Source organism: Musa acuminata, chromosome BXJ1-9 (assembly GCF_036884655.1).
Source record: "Musa acuminata AAA Group cultivar baxijiao chromosome BXJ1-9, Cavendish_Baxijiao_AAA, whole genome shotgun sequence".
NCBI classification, from domain to species: domain Eukaryota; kingdom Viridiplantae; phylum Streptophyta; class Magnoliopsida; order Zingiberales; family Musaceae; genus Musa; species Musa acuminata.
In genome coordinates, this window is record NC_088335.1 from 1,563,436 (window position 1) to 1,579,086 (window position 15,651).

At 38.2% G+C, this 15,651-nt stretch overlaps 2 protein-coding genes and 1 long non-coding RNA gene across 4 annotated transcripts; 1 reads left to right on the top strand and 2 right to left on the bottom strand.

Annotated features, from left to right (window-relative positions):
* Positions 1-764: 764 nt before the first annotated feature.
* On the bottom strand, positions 765-5,366 carry LOC103996733 (glycerol-3-phosphate dehydrogenase [NAD(+)]). Its single transcript, XM_009417711.3, has 11 exons — positions 5,037-5,366; positions 4,718-4,794; positions 4,558-4,630; positions 3,380-3,597; positions 3,194-3,301; positions 2,137-2,200; positions 2,009-2,046; positions 1,812-1,932; positions 1,679-1,733; positions 1,514-1,562; positions 765-1,120 (listed from the first exon to the last, which is right to left on the bottom strand). Exons 1-11 carry the CDS (start codon positions 5,212-5,214, stop codon positions 938-940), a joined length of 1,164 nt encoding a protein of 387 aa, XP_009415986.2. The 5' UTR covers positions 5,215-5,366; the 3' UTR covers positions 765-937.
* Positions 5,367-11,371: 6,005 nt separating this feature from the next.
* On the top strand, positions 11,372-13,271 carry LOC135592354 (BTB/POZ and TAZ domain-containing protein 2-like). 2 transcript variants are annotated; one of them, XM_065081759.1, is made up of 5 exons: positions 11,372-11,618; positions 11,698-11,810; positions 11,894-12,215; positions 12,604-12,923; positions 13,009-13,271. In XM_065081759.1, exons 1-5 carry the CDS (start codon positions 11,487-11,489, stop codon positions 13,163-13,165), a joined length of 1,044 nt encoding a protein of 347 aa, XP_064937831.1. In that variant the 5' UTR covers positions 11,372-11,486; the 3' UTR covers positions 13,166-13,271. The 2 variants fall into 2 exon arrangements, with proteins under 2 accessions (XP_064937831.1, XP_064937832.1); XM_065081760.1 differs by having other exon boundaries at positions 11,722-11,810.
* Positions 13,272-13,406: 135 nt separating this feature from the next.
* Positions 13,407-14,085, bottom strand: LOC135592355 (uncharacterized). The gene is made up of 2 exons (XR_010479008.1): positions 13,865-14,085; positions 13,407-13,762 (listed from the first exon to the last, which is right to left on the bottom strand). It is a non-coding gene; the product is annotated as an uncharacterized LOC135592355 (long non-coding RNA).
* Between the last annotated feature and the right edge of the window lie 1,566 nt (positions 14,086-15,651).

Consider the following 15,651-nt stretch of genomic DNA (forward strand, 5'->3'; position numbering starts at 1 on the left):
TATCTAGAACTTTATCAGTAACTTGATAAAATATGTTTTCTCAATCTCAGATCCGAAACTAGTGTCGGATCAAGAATTTAAACCTTGCTAAATTTTTTCTTAGTTGAACTTGTTTTGATCAAGGTATATTTCTTGAGTCCTGATAACATGTATCTTACCATTTCACGTGGTTTCTTTCATATGCTTGGATTCACAGGATACATATTTCATGTAATACACGACAAAACAAGAAAATTTTTATATGGGTACATGATAGTTTGGCATTTTACTAGGTTTATATCAAATAGAAAAGTGTTGCATGGTTATTATTGTTCTTGTTATTATTATTTCTGTTGGTAATGTTTCTGTATGTTCCAAATATTTTGAGCCTTCCAAATTTCCAAGTCAAGTGAGTTTGAAACTGTGAACTGCTTAATTGTAAGAGAGAGGAAAAAAAAATGAATAATTCGCATTCATAAATTCTACCATCTATTTTGCTGAATCTGCCTACTAATATATACAAACACTGGCCTTCAATGCACTAAAGAATCGAATGATCAAATGATATAGAAGTTGACAGATCATTTCAGCAAGAATTACTACAAAGTCTGTGCCGCAAGGACTGTGAACAGGTCATCAGATAAAAAGTTCATTGACACATAAACGGTGGAGTATGTGATTCTCCAACAATAATTGTGTGGGGATTGATGAAGTTCCTGCTGAGTTGTGACACTGTTCTTCCTTTACATAAAATCAAGATGAGCATCACTTGCACATAGCAAGAATGAGGGAAAAGAACTTTCGATAAATTACAAGGAAAATTTACTGATGATAGCATGCAAGGGATAATATTTTCAAGTGGTTTTGATTCCACAATGAAAAATGTCTGTGGTTTCATAAAGTTCATGCAGAAGTTCGACTTAATGTGGTCGATCTGCAAGTAGATACATTTAGGGATTCAGCAGTACTGAGCAAGACCTTCCACAATGGAGAAATTTGTCGCCTGCTCACTGTATTCGACTATTGCTGACGATGGGAGCTGACCGATGCAGATCTCATGTACAGTCGTGAAAAGTGGGAATATGGCTTGCCATCCCCGGTGACTCAGAATTTCATAAACTTCTTTTGCTGTGGAGACACCCTTCAAGAGCAATATCACACAGTTAAAACCACTAATGTAGAAGATACTGATGAAGGAATGCTTTATCACATGTTTTGTGACAAGTGTGAACTTGTGATACTTAAGCTATTATTCAATATGAGCTCAATTTTTAGCTTTTGCATTGAAACTATAAAATTGGAAAGTGAAGCCAGACATTTCCAACTGGCATCAGTAGGGTTGTAAGTTTGGGGTTATTTAAACAGTTAGACACTATCAACATATGCTTTGATTTCCTTCCCTGACATGTCAAATTTGCACATTTTTGTATGTAGATGATAGAATTCGGTAAAATTTAAATATCTTGGAATTTTACATTTACACATGGAGATATTGTAAAGTATCTAAGCAAATTTATCTTAATCTTCATTGTACCTGTAACTTCTGGCCTCCTAATAGCTCTGCTTCTAGCTCATCAAATGATCTGTCATCAGGTTCCACAGTTCAGATAAAAAATTCATAGAAAAATAAGCCCCTCAGTTCAAATTATATGAAATCTATGTACCCAAGAAAGAATATTTAATCCAGTCAGAGAATAACCTTTTGCCACCACTTTTTGCAAAAGCCTCAGCAACTTTTCTGTTTCTCCCTCCAACTGCATAACAAAACCATAAGTGGTGATATATACTATATAGCATATTGATACAAAGGTTTGTATGAAACAGCTTCTTACGACAAGTTGTTATTAGATCGGCCACACCGCAGCTTTCAAAGAAGGTGCTGTCTCTGACAGAAGGGAATAGCAGTTTTGAAAGTGCACGCATCTCCCTTAAACCAATCCTCATTATTGCTGCCTGATATACATTAAACATGAGGTTACAAAATGTTTTATGCATAAAGTCTTATCAAGGTAAATGTATTCATGCAAACCTTTGTGTTATTTCCCATGTTCATGCCATCCACAAGACCTGTACACACATTCATTACTTGACTGATTTTCTCCAAGGTAAATAGGACTATAGGAGTATCACAAAGTCAACAAAACTAATAGTTTGAACCTGCTGCAATAGCAACCACATTCTTCAGAGTCCCACAGAGCTCTACTCCTTCTACATCCTGTACCTGCAATGATTTGGGCCTAAGCTTACTTGATGCAGATAAATTATACTTCGTCATATCAATGTTCTTTCTTGCTCCAGTGCTGTGGGTGTTTGCACTTTAAATGCATAGTAGAACTCATTGCCTATTGGGCACAGGATGTAAAATTATGCATAAGTTTCAACCTTTTTCTTTTCAGCTATAACATATATGGTTTCTCTGCATCCTTGCCAATGAATTCTATATGTTCCTTTGCTTCCTGAAATCATCTCAGTGAGGAATTTTGATTGTCATCTAATATCTAGAAGTAACCTGTTTCCTAAGTTGAATACTCTTTTAGTTGCATGTAATGCAATTGCGATAACCAACCTTTGCTATATTATCATATATTTCGAAATGCAGTTCAAAATAATCAGTAAATGTTAATCATTCCTCGAACCTCTAGATAATACTTGTTTCTTGGCCAAATTATTTAAGGTTCAGTTTGGTTTGGGGATTTCTACCATGTGAATGGTGGAGGATATTCCCTGGTTAGAATTGTAATCCTAGTATCATCCTAAAGCTTTATTAGATACAACTCTGATATCCAGGAATATGTTTTACCTTGTTTCTTCAGATATGGTAAAAAAATACTAAAATATTAGAAAAGTAATCATATGGTTTTGGCCAATTTACTCAGATGCCCTGCATCATCCCTGCCTCTCTCCCCATGTGTAATCCAGCACAATAGTAATAAATTATGATGTCCTGTTTAGACTACTTGTCGTGCGAACAATCTCATTGCTCAGATTCCGAGAGTTCTGCACTTGGCTATCCTGTTTTGGCTACTCTGTCCTTTAGAAGTGATCTAGAAAATTTTCACTCTCCTTTTCCTTTCACATCAACAATTTAGCAGTATTTAAATATTTTAAAATTGGGAAATATCTATAGTGTAAAAATTTAATGTATACGAACATGTGTGATGAACAAAATTGCCTTGGATAATCGGGAGCAGCAAATGAACAAATGAATGCTTACCACAGATACTAGGAAGTAAGGGGTGCAGAATAATCTAGCCCATCTTTGTGCAACCTCCTTATCTTGTCTGTAGCCAATTGTCGCTTCGCTGAACTTCTCAACAGCAATCTGTCCAAAAGACACAAGTCATATTCCTGAACAGAGAAAACAAGTTAGAATAGATAGAAAAATCAGATAACTCCTTGCCTCATTAGCGATGTTAGCACCCATGAGAACACAACAGTTGATCCCAAGCATATCAGTTATAAGTTTCGAGATCATGCATGGCCCCTCCGTTTTAACCTCCATACCCTTAATCAGAGAGATGGCCTCTGTATTGGGTTTTATTTTCCCTACAAGCCTTTTGCATATGCCCGCAACGAACTGGTGGGGAGTTACAAAGACCAGCATGTTTGCTTCTTTCACTGAAAACCAGATAGATGACATGTCAATTGCATAAGGATGCCCCAGAAGCACATTAATTTACACTACTAATTTACTTGGAGATGTCTAACTTTCTAAATGATATTTTACATGCCCAAATGCATTAACTTTGATACACATACACATCATCACAAGTGCTTGGCACCTCGAGCACTTTGAAGAAATTAAGAGAGCAAGAAAGGGTCAGCAATATTGAAAACGAGCCTGTACACCAGGGAGGTAAGTTTGTGGTGCACATCTTGTGTAGATGAGAGTTTTCCGTCGCAAACATGAAGGCATAGCATTGACCTAAACACATTTGGTGATACAACAAGTTCTTTGAATATTAAAGTCATACTGATATATTTCCAGTCCTCCCTTACCCCTTCCCAAGGTTCTAAGTACTTTTCAAATCGCTCCATATTGAATGTTATTTATCAGTCCAATGGTGAACAGGCACACAAACCAAACCTTTTTGGATCATCTAGTTGGGTTCAACCCTTTTTTTTATTTAATGTAAAACTTAAACCCGTCCCTGCCTCTCTATCTTCCTCATACTGCCTCGTCGATCTCTCAATGTTGGTCCATCCTCCTCGGTACTGCAGCATGTATCCGAATAACAATCGCTGGATTTTGCCCCTTAATGGATTTCTCTCTGTCATTTTCAATCCTCGTGGAGCTTAATTGTTGTTTGAGCATTACTCACAAGGTCATAAAGTTGTAAAAGATGCCTATGTTGATGTGGTTGGAATATCGATTACCTAAGAAACTTATCAATCATCTTCTTCCAAACTTCCTCTCTGAGTGGTACTCCTTCTAGTGTCTAAGCTGTCTACTTTGAGAGACTCAAAAGGCGAAGTCAGCATATGATGCTAAATAAGAATCAAAGTATCTTCTAATAATTTCTTTGAGCCTCTCAAATCTATTTTCACTTCAGTATAGTCCACAGATCGATTAGATACCTGCATTCTCAAGGTCAGGATCTGCAATCACATTCTTTCCGAGCTTTATGCCTGGAAGGTACTTTACATTCTCCTGTTTGTGGTATAGCAGAAATCATCAGCCAAGACAGAATTCATGTAGCACAAGTGCGAGAGTCAAAATGAAAACAGTGGATCTCACATTAGTTTGATTGATCGCCTTGGACAGCTTCTCTCCACCAGGCAGTATCTCTTCGAACACCCACATCCGTACTTCATCTGCATCATCGAAACAAACAGTGATATCTCTTTAATTGGGTTCCAGAGAGATAAATTATATGCTATCCTCATCTACAGCTTGAATTGTTCTGTAAAGGGGATTGAATTCTGAGCATCCGATGTGAGAGAGATCGATGAGAGAAGAGAGGAAAGAAATGCTCATTCCAACACCAAGAAAAGAGATGACTTTTGAGGCAGTATTGGATGCCATGCAGGGGAGCACATAGGAAGAAAAGATTCACCGTGGAAGATGGGAAGCTTGACGGTGTTGGAGGCGATGAGTTTGGCGGCGACGCTGCCCCAGTTGCCGCTGCCGACCACCGTGACCCTGTACCGGGGAGTGATCTCCTCCCGGTTGCAGCAGGTGGTGTTCATTGGTGACTTCACCTCGGGCCGCTTTCCTTCGATGGAAGGAGCCATGTATATAGATATGTGGGGGAGGGGAAGGTGGTGGAGGAATCGGAGGAGTTGGGCGCGGAGAGACCGAAGGGAGGCGATGTGTAAAGAATGGCGGAGCCGCCTATGCTCGCTCCCTCCACTTTCCGTTCTCCCCCCCTCACCTCCCCCACCACCCCCCCTCAGCGCCTCCTTAGGTAGGCCAGCGAAGGTAAGAGACTTGTCACGTGCGTCGCCGAGGCCGTTGGGGTGTTTGCTTGGCTCGCGCTTAGTTGGCGGCCCCATACGCGGACATTACCTGCACGTGGGCACGTGCGAACCTCCCTTTTTTTAATGTGCATGCGTGACTCTTTTTTATAATAATAATAATAATAATAATAATAATAATAATAATAATAATAATAATAATAATTTGAAAGAGAAGATTAAGGGTAGCATATTCGTTGATTAATTTTATAAAAAGAATTATATTCTTAAGTTGTTAGGGTAAGATTCTTTTAATTTTGATAGGTAAGAAACCTAATTGCTCTAAAATAGATAATCTAATATCTATTATACTCTGTAATATGTTGTATAAGTTGATCATTAAAGTTTTGGTTAATAGAATTAAATTTTATTTTAATAATTTGATTGATCAAGAATAATTAACTTTTATTCTAGATAAAAATCTCCATAATAACATATTGATTGCAAGTGAGTTAGTTCATAAGATTTTTAAGTCTAAAAATAAATAAATCTCTCATAGTTCTTATCAAACTTGATTTAGGAAATCTTATGGCTTAGATTCACATTTCTCCATCTTTTTCTTAGGACAAGTTGACTCAATCTCCTGCTATCTTTTTATTTAACAAATCCTCACTAACCTTCTTCTTAAGGATCTTGCAAAGTTAGAAGAAGATTATCCCTTTTTAAAGGAATTAAGATTTCTCTTTTTTTTTGTTGATGATAGTCTTATTGCTATAAGAGCCATTAGAAAATCTTATAAAATCATTATTAAAGCTTTCGAAACCTTCACCAAGATTATTTTATTTGTTTCTTAAAGTCGTGACCTCATCATTAAGCATAGAATTTCTAATATTTTAAATATCTGAAAGTGTGGATGATCACTGAAATATCTTAAATATCGATTGATAAAATCACCCGCGAGGAAGATATAAGGATTATATTTCAAAAATATACTTTAATTAATTCTATCATTAATGTTATTTCTATCCATAGTTTGCTTAGTTTTGGCATATACTTAATGGAATTACTTAAGGAAAACTTATCTAATTAGTTAGGATAAAATTATCACTCCCAAAAATTTGGGAGGTCATGCTTCTAAGAATACCATCAATATCAAGGGACAAGGACACCTCTTCTTTAAAGGTTCAGATCATCAATGCCAATGAAAGGATAACAAAAAGAAATCATCTTTGTGATATGCTTAACACTATGGAGCTGGATTTAGGTATGTTTTGTTGAAAATGAGCAAAATACCGATATATGGAATGAACCTTGGGTCAGCAAAACACCTTTTAATGTTATTAATGTTATGGAAATGAGAAACTTCCAACATCTGGCTGAGCTCTTGGAAGGCAGTGAATTGAGTGTTCATGTCTTGAATCAATTGTTTCATCTTAGCTTGCTTAGTGGCTAATATATTAAAGAGTCATATCCCCTTAAAACACAATGAGAACAACAGGTAGGTGTGTGTGTGTGTGTATGGCTAACAGTGCCTCTTAGTTGGTGAAATAGATTTATCCCAATTAGTCCACCAAAGATTAAAATTATTCTTTGAAAAATGCTTTAGAATAGTTTATCTAAGTCTGATCTCTTCTCCAAATGTACACATAGCCAAATGTCTCCATGTCCCGTTTACAAACTAAACTCTATACTGATTCCACCAAACATGAATTTTTTTATTGCTCCTTTACCCAAGAATACCAAAATCTGTTCTAACGAAGAACAAAAATTACTGTTGATCGTCATGACATATCTAAGAAAGATACAACATGACTTAGAAGCTTGATCGCCAACTCTCTATGATTCCTTTGGCTTAATCGGAATGATTCCTTATATCACAATCATTTGGACAAGTAATCCTTTACACATTATTATTGCTATTATGATATATAAAATAATTTTGTATATTCTTATTTTTTGAATTCTCCAACTCTACTAACTTATCTGTGGATACACCTGACAAAATTATTTGTAGGGTCCCTACTAAATCTTCTAATATTGAGTATGTCATGTAAAGTAAATTAAATATTTTTAAGAAAAAAACAGTGATATAAGAGACTCAAGGTAATAATCTATCTTATAAAATAAGAATATTTAGTGTTATTATTACAAAAAGTATGACCATATCGAAGGATTATGTTATTTAAAAGGGCAACATAAATAAGCTAATTTTGTGCGGAGAGATAATAAATCTAAAAAAAAATTGCTTGTCGATTTATTACTGATGCACCAAACAAATATAATTTTATGATCAAGGTGAAGTATGGTGATTAACTTAAATGGTTCGATGCTTATAGAGATAGATATAATTTGCTTGTCTTCCTCCACTTCACAAAGCAGGCCCTCCTGCACACACACAGATCTCACAAAGCCACCTTGTGCGAGTGCAGTAGCTGCCATGGAAGGACAAGCGACTCGATGTGTTCATGGAGAACATTAAGTGCAAGACATGAAGGACAAGGCTTTACAGGCCGAAAAGCTAAACAAGCTTGGGGACATGACCAGGGAATTCGAACTCGAAACATTTTGACTGATAAGCGGAAATGAAAACAGTGCTGCTGATCTCGCATAATGCTGTGTATGATCTCTCATTCGGATGTCAAGCTCGATTCGGTTGCATGCAGAAGAATCATAATTTTGTTGCCGCTCCTAATGCTGAATTATCTAATAATAGTGACAGGAAAGGAGGCAACGATGTATTCAGTTCATTAAATTTGCTTGTTTTATTGGGCCAATTTGGCATAAGTTAGATCAAGTTTCAAGGTTGCTGCTGTTGGCATAAATTTACGTAGCACTTTCCTATCTACCTTTGAGGGGGAGGTGGAGAAACTTCATATTAAAGATTGGATTAAAATTAATTATGATGGAGCATAGAATCATGATTTAGATAGCGGTATTGGTTTCGTCATAAGAAAAAAGAAAAGGATAATTCATGTGTTTTTCTTAGTTATAAATATATATTTTCATATGAAAATAATTGAACGTATGCCGTGAATCGATATAAAAACGAACTCCATAAGTTTGATGTTCTTAACAAGCGAGCATCTTCGTCTTTGTCTTTGTCTTTGTCTTTGTCTTTATCCGAAAATTTTTATTACATTGTTCCACTGATTATATTATTTTTTTATATTTTTCATGAAAAAAATAATGAAGTGAAAAATGGTTAACATGCAGGAAGAAGATGTCACGCAACTTTCTCCCCAGCATCTCAGATCTGTCAGCATCCATCAAGAACAAGAGGTTGAAAGCAGTGTTCAGGGACTGCTTGTGACCAACCCATCGCCAACAGTGGTGTGAGTGCATGACTCATGTGACTTCTTCTGTTAGCTCTTTTTCTCTCTACATGATGACAATGGGAGCAAGTATGGTTGCTGATAGCAATGCAATGCAGAAGATGAGTAGGGGCAGGAAGCTGCCTCTTCTTCTTCTTCAATGGCAATCTTCCAACTTTTCTTTCTCTTTATTTTTGTAAAGAAAATCTACTCATTAAAATTCATTTAATCTTTGGCAGAAGTCATCTCCTAATGTTGTCTTTGAACTTCTTTTATGTGAAACAGAAAAAATGTGCTTTTCTTACTTTAGTTCATATTTTTATCTTCTTTGTTTCATCATATTTCTGTGACTAAATTCCATCTCTTTAATGCAAAGCGTGTTGTGAAGCATCCATCTGAAGACAATCCAATGCGCAAATCAAATAAGAGTTCTAAAATGTTATCTTCTCTCTCACACAGTTCCTACCAATGATTAGGTTGAGTATGAAGCATTAAAACATCACATGCTCATTGACCAACAGCAGAGCAGGACATCATGACTAGATCTACCACCTAATATATTAATTCTAATTATTTATGTAATAAAAATATTATATATTTCTAAAATATATTATATTTTTTTTTTATTTAAGTCATAATATTTATTAAATGAATATGGTCTGTTATTATCAAATCAATATTTTAAAAGTAAAACTTATCGAACAAGATTCACTATCATCGTATTAATCTTTGAAGTATAAAAATTTATCAAATAAGATCTCGTTAAATTTTTAGTAAATAAATTTAATATATTATCATCAAAATAATATTTTAGATATAAAAAAATTATAGGATGAGATGTCGAACCCTCGACTTAGGTCAAGTCAGATATACTACTATCAAATTAATATTTTATGTATATAATTTAAAAAAATAGGGCTTAAATCATGTCTTATGGTGAGCCTCAAATAAAATCATGTTCAATAGTATAAATGATGCATTAGATTGTTGGATCAGATATTAGGGTTCAGATAATTTTTAATGTGTCATAGCTCAACTATGATAGACAATTTTAGGGACATGTGAAACAGGAGAGAGATGCCACAAGAGATTGAGATGGTCACATATGATGGTCCCAAGATGTGAGGGGATGCTGCCCATGTCCTAGTGCTGATAGGTGCAAATTACGACAAGCTTCTGAGTCAAACAGCTGGGACTACCCACTGCACTCAGCCTTATCATAAGGTAAGAACACAAAGATATAAGCTCATGTGCCTATTTGTGTACCAAAGCTTTCCATCTCATAGTCACATTATTAATGGACCAAAAAGTCAGTGGAACCTACTCCTTGGAGTCTTCTACACCACAATCCCAACCTTTTATTTTTCTTACATTAACTTGTTCAAGGTTTTAAATCCGATATTGAGATGATCTATATTTCGGATCAATCGAGCTTCGACACATATATTTTACTCAGTTGACTTGTATCTCATTATAAGGAGGAGGAGGAGGATATTTATTTAGAATAATTTTTATTATAGAAATATTTTTTTTTAGTGTGTTAAAGATTTTAGACTCTATTTTGACTCTCAGACTAATCATGCTAAACACACCTTCAGCAGTAAATAGTTTTGAAGGAACATCTATATTATCGAAGATTTATCTTGCAAAAGATAATGATTTTCCAAGAGTACCTCATTATGTGGATCAAAAGCTAATTTCAATACTAAGATCTATCGATTTCAATAATTTATAGGATCAAAATCGAGGTGAGTTCTATATCAAAATTAGGATAATTTCTTAGATTATATCTGTGGCCACAAAAATGGCCACATCGGAGTTGGTGCGATGTCAAGTCACTAGTACACATCCATACTACAAACAAACGAAATGAGGTGATTTGATCTATTATTTTGTTTTGGCTTTTTCTTTTGCTTCCATCACAACCAAATCTTAACGTGATTCATATGCTCATTATTCTACAATTAAAAGATACATGGACCCAACGCATAGCATTAAGAATCTATCGTCGATCACAAAAAATTTTCCAGCTAACATCATCAAGAAAATAGTAAACTATTATGTCATAATAAAAAAAGTTTTTCTTAAAAGATAAATAACGAGAATCTGATTCCATCATTCGATCTTACTATCAATAATCAAGTTAGACCTCTTCCAAAAAAAAAGAAAAAGAAAAAAAACCACATTCAATTCGATGTCCTTGTCATTGGGAAGGTGGAAGGAAGCATCAGCAGCAAGCAGTGTTTGTGTTGAGATTTACAATAATTGCGAAGAGAGATTAGAGAGAGAGAGAGAGAGAGAGGTGGACGTATGATAAGTAGGAAGAGACCAAATGATTCATAGACCCCACGACAGTCAACGTTAAGATCATGGATGACAGAGATCCAACATGGTTGTGGGCCTCCTTAAGTATTAGAAATTAAGAAAAAAACAAAATTATTCACATGTAAATAATATATTCAAATTTAGTGATTTTTTATTTATCCTTCTAAATTTAAGTATATATATATATATATATATCTCGTAATAAAACTCAAAACTTAGTTGTCACCGACAAAATCTAAATCTACTTAGTTGTCAGTGACGAGGCAGCAAGTCAGCTTCTCAATTGAGCTCCAAAAAATTGCTCTATTTAATTTGCGGCTGAGCAATCTACTGTTTGATGGTAGATTTTGCATCTGTCCACCCAACCCTTCTCTTCTATAAACGCAACCCTTTGCCCTTCACATCTCCCTCTCCTCCCTCCTCAACCTACTCTCCCATATAGAGGAGCCTTTGGGAGACCCATCCAACTGTGATATGGGAGCTTACGCTGACCGTCGAAATGGCTGCCGGCGATGGCACGAGGCCGGGAACGAGCACGTGCCTCCCACCGACGTCCGGATCGTGACCTCCGACGGCCAAAGCATCCCTGCTCATTCCACTGTTCTCGTATGTCATCATCATCGTCTTTGAATCTTGCTTCTGATCAGCTCAAGCCTTCTCTGGATTGATTGGGTCGTGATGACAGGCTTCGTCTTCCTCCGTGTTGGAGCGGATGCTGGATCGTTCGCGGATCCTCCACATCCTCGGTGTCCCCCACGACTCTGTCGTCGCCTTCGTTCGGCTCCTCTACTCCTCCAGGTTCATCATCTCGACGTGTGAACGCCTCTGTGTTGAGATCGAAGCGGGTAGAAGCTGTAAGCAAGCGTGGTGTCTACTTTCAGGAGTGCGACGTCGGCGAGAGAGGCGAAGGAAGAGATGGAGCGGCACGGCATGGCCCTGCTGGCGCTGTCGCACGCGTACCGCGTACGGTGGCTGAAGCGGCGGTGCGAGGCGGGCCTGGCGGCGTGGCTGAGCGCGGCGAGGGCGATGGACGCGCTGAAACTGGCGAGGCTGTGCGACGCACCGCGGCTGCACCAGCGGTGTTTGAGGCTGGTGGCCGCGGACTTCGCGGCCGTGCAGGAGTCGGAGGGGTGGCGCTTCGTGCAGAAGCGTGATCCGGCCCTGGAGCTGGAGGTCCTCCAATTCGTGCAAGAAACAGCCCAGGTTTGTGATCTGATCATCGCCATGGATGCTTGTCTGAGTCGTAATAATGATCCTAATTCTTATTCTATTAGACTGCTTGGTGATTAGATCTGGATACTTAGGGTGGATTTGGATCTGATACAGAAGAAATTAGCTGTCCTTTTTCGTTGTCTTTTGTTCTTGTAAGGTAGATTAAGGTAATTGGAATTCGTCTATCTTAGCTACCTACTCCGATCAAAGGAAGTCGAGAATTGAGTCGAACACTCCGTAGTAGGAGCCTTTGAGTGCTGAAAAGTCGAGAGAACATAATACATGAAATCCAAGCGATTCCCATTCCGTTAAACGACAAGAATCGACAGAAACATAGAATTGTGTTGGGTAGTGGACTAATCCATGGTGATCTGCGCAGCGAAGGAAGCGATGGAAGAGAGAGAGAGCGGATCAGGCGATGTACAGGCAACTGAGCGAGGCGATGAACTGCCTGCAGCACATCTACACCGAAGGCTGCACCGACGTCTGGCCGCACAACAGCCGCCGCCCCGACAACCCTTGCATGAGTTTTAGCACGTGCGAGGGGCTGCAGCTCCTCATCCGCCACTTCGCCACCTGCGGCCGGAAGCTGCAGGCAGCCACCAAGACCTGCACGCACTGCAAGAGGATGTGGCAGCTCTTCCGCCTCCATTCCTCCCTCTGTGATCAGCCTGCCTCCTGTAGAATCCCTCTCTGCAAGTAAGCCATCCCTCTCGAGATCATCAACTATTGCTTTTGTGTCGAGTTGTTCTTCTGGGGTCTTACCTACCGTCGTTGGCAACAGGCAGTTCAAGGAGAAGATGCAGGAGGAGAAGGTAGACAAGACATGGAGGCTTCTGGTGAAGAAGGTTGCTACTGCTAGGGTTATGTCTTCATTGGCCAACAGGAAGGTGCCAAAAGTAGTGCACAAGTCATGGATGAGATGTAGAGGAACAAGATAGGGTCATGTACAATCTTCTCTTTCTCGGCATAGATGATTCTTTGATTCCCACCTTGTATGGAAGTAGCCAAATTCTACTCTAAGAATGATATTGATCTGTTGTATGAGATTGATATCGGTAAGATCATGCTCCTTACAGTAGCAGAAATAGAGATACGCAGACAAAACAGAAATGGCAAAACCAAGAACGAACAGTTTGCTTCGCTACGGTGCACACAGTGACATGGCAAACATCCAGTAGATGGATTCGAGCATGGTGAAATGAGAGAAAACAAGAACCAAATCAAGAACACTGTATTCCTTTTTCCATGGGATTGGGTTAAGTATTGCATTCACGTACTAAACATCTTGAGAATATATGAGAACTGCTAACCCAAAACTATACGTACTATATGAACTGCAGATTTCTATCAGCGCAACTTACGAGATACTAAGTTCGCGCCCTCTTCCACTCATGGAATGAACCTGTTGTTAATGGGTCTTCGATCGCTTACACGAGCGTAATCCTGATTCCACAACCAAGGCATCCCATCCGTCGTCGTTGTACTCGTTCCTCTAACCGGCGTCGGTCTCCGGTCATCGTGCAGCCTGATGGCGCCTTTGCATCAAGGAAACGAAGCACGGAGACAGACAACATGTCAAGAACTTTGGGTGATAACAACAAGAATGACATGATGCAGTAGAAGGAAGGATGCTTTACCAGCAGCTGTAGGTTGTTGATGGAGGAAGGAGAGGACGGCAAGCGCTAGAAGAGCCATCCAAACCGCTGCGACTACTCTGAGATACCCCATACTCCCTCTCACTGACCGCCCTTTTGTATGGATTCAAAGTTAACTTCTCTCATCGGTTCAACGAAAGGAGAGTTAAGCGAGCAGACGACCAGGTTTGCTAGTTCCAGTGGCTGGCCTACAGGTTATGAGAGAAAAGGAATCTCTAGCTTCTGGTCTTTCTGTGAGCTTAGAGAAAGTTGTCTCTCTCTTCTTCTTTTGTTTCCTTTTGGAGGCTGAGATCTCTCAGAATACTTTTGTCTCATGTGAGCTCCACTAGCAGAGTACGAGCACATGGCGGTGAGAAATTACTGGTCTAATGGGTGGACAAGGTCATAATGAGGGAGATGTTTATATGATTAGGGTTGGTTAAAAATCCTTTCCAAGTCAAAAAGGAGGATGGAGGGGACTCATTACTGCCGACTGTCTGTCATTAGAGTTACAGCCACTAGTCTTCTCTCATAATTGGTTGCCACCACCAGGAAAGACTAATTAATATATAAGCTTAAAGACCGTGGAGGAAGATTAGAGACCAAGAATTCTAGCTGCTCCGGCATCATGAGATTTCTTTTGTTCCAGTTGCATAAAAATGATAGTTGGTCAAAATAAGGAAAATAGTATTTCAAGTTCCATTTATTTATTAGTTTGTCGACATATGTAATAATAAAATTTGAATAGTCATATCTAATTTTCTAAGCCATAAATGTACCACAAACATACTCCGGATGAAAATGTGCATTTGAAAGTGTGGAATTAAGAAAAAAATAAAATATTATTTTCAATGGGCGATTGCCCTATATATTATTTTCTTTTTGGGTTTTTTTTTTTGGGATGATATCCCATTTTCATAATTCTCAAACAATCATCTAATATTTCTAATGTCCCAAAAATGCCCCTTCAAAAAGTTGTTATTTTTTCCACCCAATCCAAAATGGGTGATGTGTTTTCCTGCTAACTATTTACAATGTTATGATTATACAAAATAAATCGATTGGCATTAATGATGAAAGGAAAAATAGAAGATATTTCTTATGAGCAATAAAATATTAAATTCTTTTAATATGATTAGAGATGTTGTGAATGACTAAATGAAAACAAGTTTGATGTAGACTCAAATATGACATATAACAAACTTTTCATCCTAGGAGAACGCACTAAGAAGAAATGAAAGAGCTTAAATAGGCTCTCAATGATGATGTTTAAGCATGAGGCACATGCTAAAGGGGGAAGCAAGGCATCCTAAGCAGATTTAATTTTGAAGAACATTAGCTAGTGATCCTTCCTGTGGTAATAGGAAGGCACTTCTCTGGTCATATGGTTAGTTTCAATACCTAGTAAAGAAGCCTCGGCAAGCGGAGGGCGTCGAAGCTTTTTAGTATTGAACTCTCTAGCTGCCGTGTCTGGGAATCTAGACAAACAAACAATGCAACAAAATCCATTATTGCAGGACTTCCAACTTAGAAAGGGCCACCAAGTCTTCGCACAGTGAAGTTAAACCTGCATAAGGATGTGTAATGTCCTTCCTGAGAAAGGGAACTGCAAATTCTGCCGCCATGGCATTTTCTTCTCTTTACTGCTGTCCGAGTACGGTCGTTGCTGAGGAGATGAGAATCAAAATACCAATCTGTAAGAAGATTAGGCTAGCAAGGTGTTAAGAGTAATGGAATACATGAGGCTGGAACCTAAATGTTCCAAGAAATAAAAGAGTTTTCCAGTTTGA

What these genes read in the sequence shown, in the direction of transcription:
- LOC135592354 (XM_065081759.1), top strand. Translation starts at nt 11,487, where the DNA reads ATGGGAGCTTACGCTGACCGTCGAAATGGCTGCCGGCGATGGCACGAG. An exon ending in CGGCTCCTCTACTCCTCCAG is followed by an intron (nt 11,811 to 11,893) that starts GTTCATCATCTC and finishes GTCTACTTTCAG; the next exon opens with GAGTGCGACGTCGGCGAGAG. An exon ending in TCGTGCAAGAAACAGCCCAG is followed by an intron (nt 12,216 to 12,603) that starts GTTTGTGATCTG and finishes TGATCTGCGCAG; the next exon opens with CGAAGGAAGCGATGGAAGAG.
- LOC103996733 (XM_009417711.3), bottom strand. Translation starts at nt 5,214, where the DNA reads ATGGCTCCTTCCATCGAAGGAAAGCGGCCCGAGGTGAAGTCACCAATG. An exon ending in GCAAAAAGTGGTGGCAAAAG is followed by an intron (nt 1,563 to 1,678) that starts GTTATTCTCTGA and finishes ACCTGATGACAG; the next exon opens with ATCATTTGATGAGCTAGAAG. An exon ending in TAGGAGGCCAGAAGTTACAG is followed by an intron (nt 1,121 to 1,513) that starts GTACAATGAAGA and finishes TTGCTCTTGAAG; the next exon opens with GGTGTCTCCACAGCAAAAGA.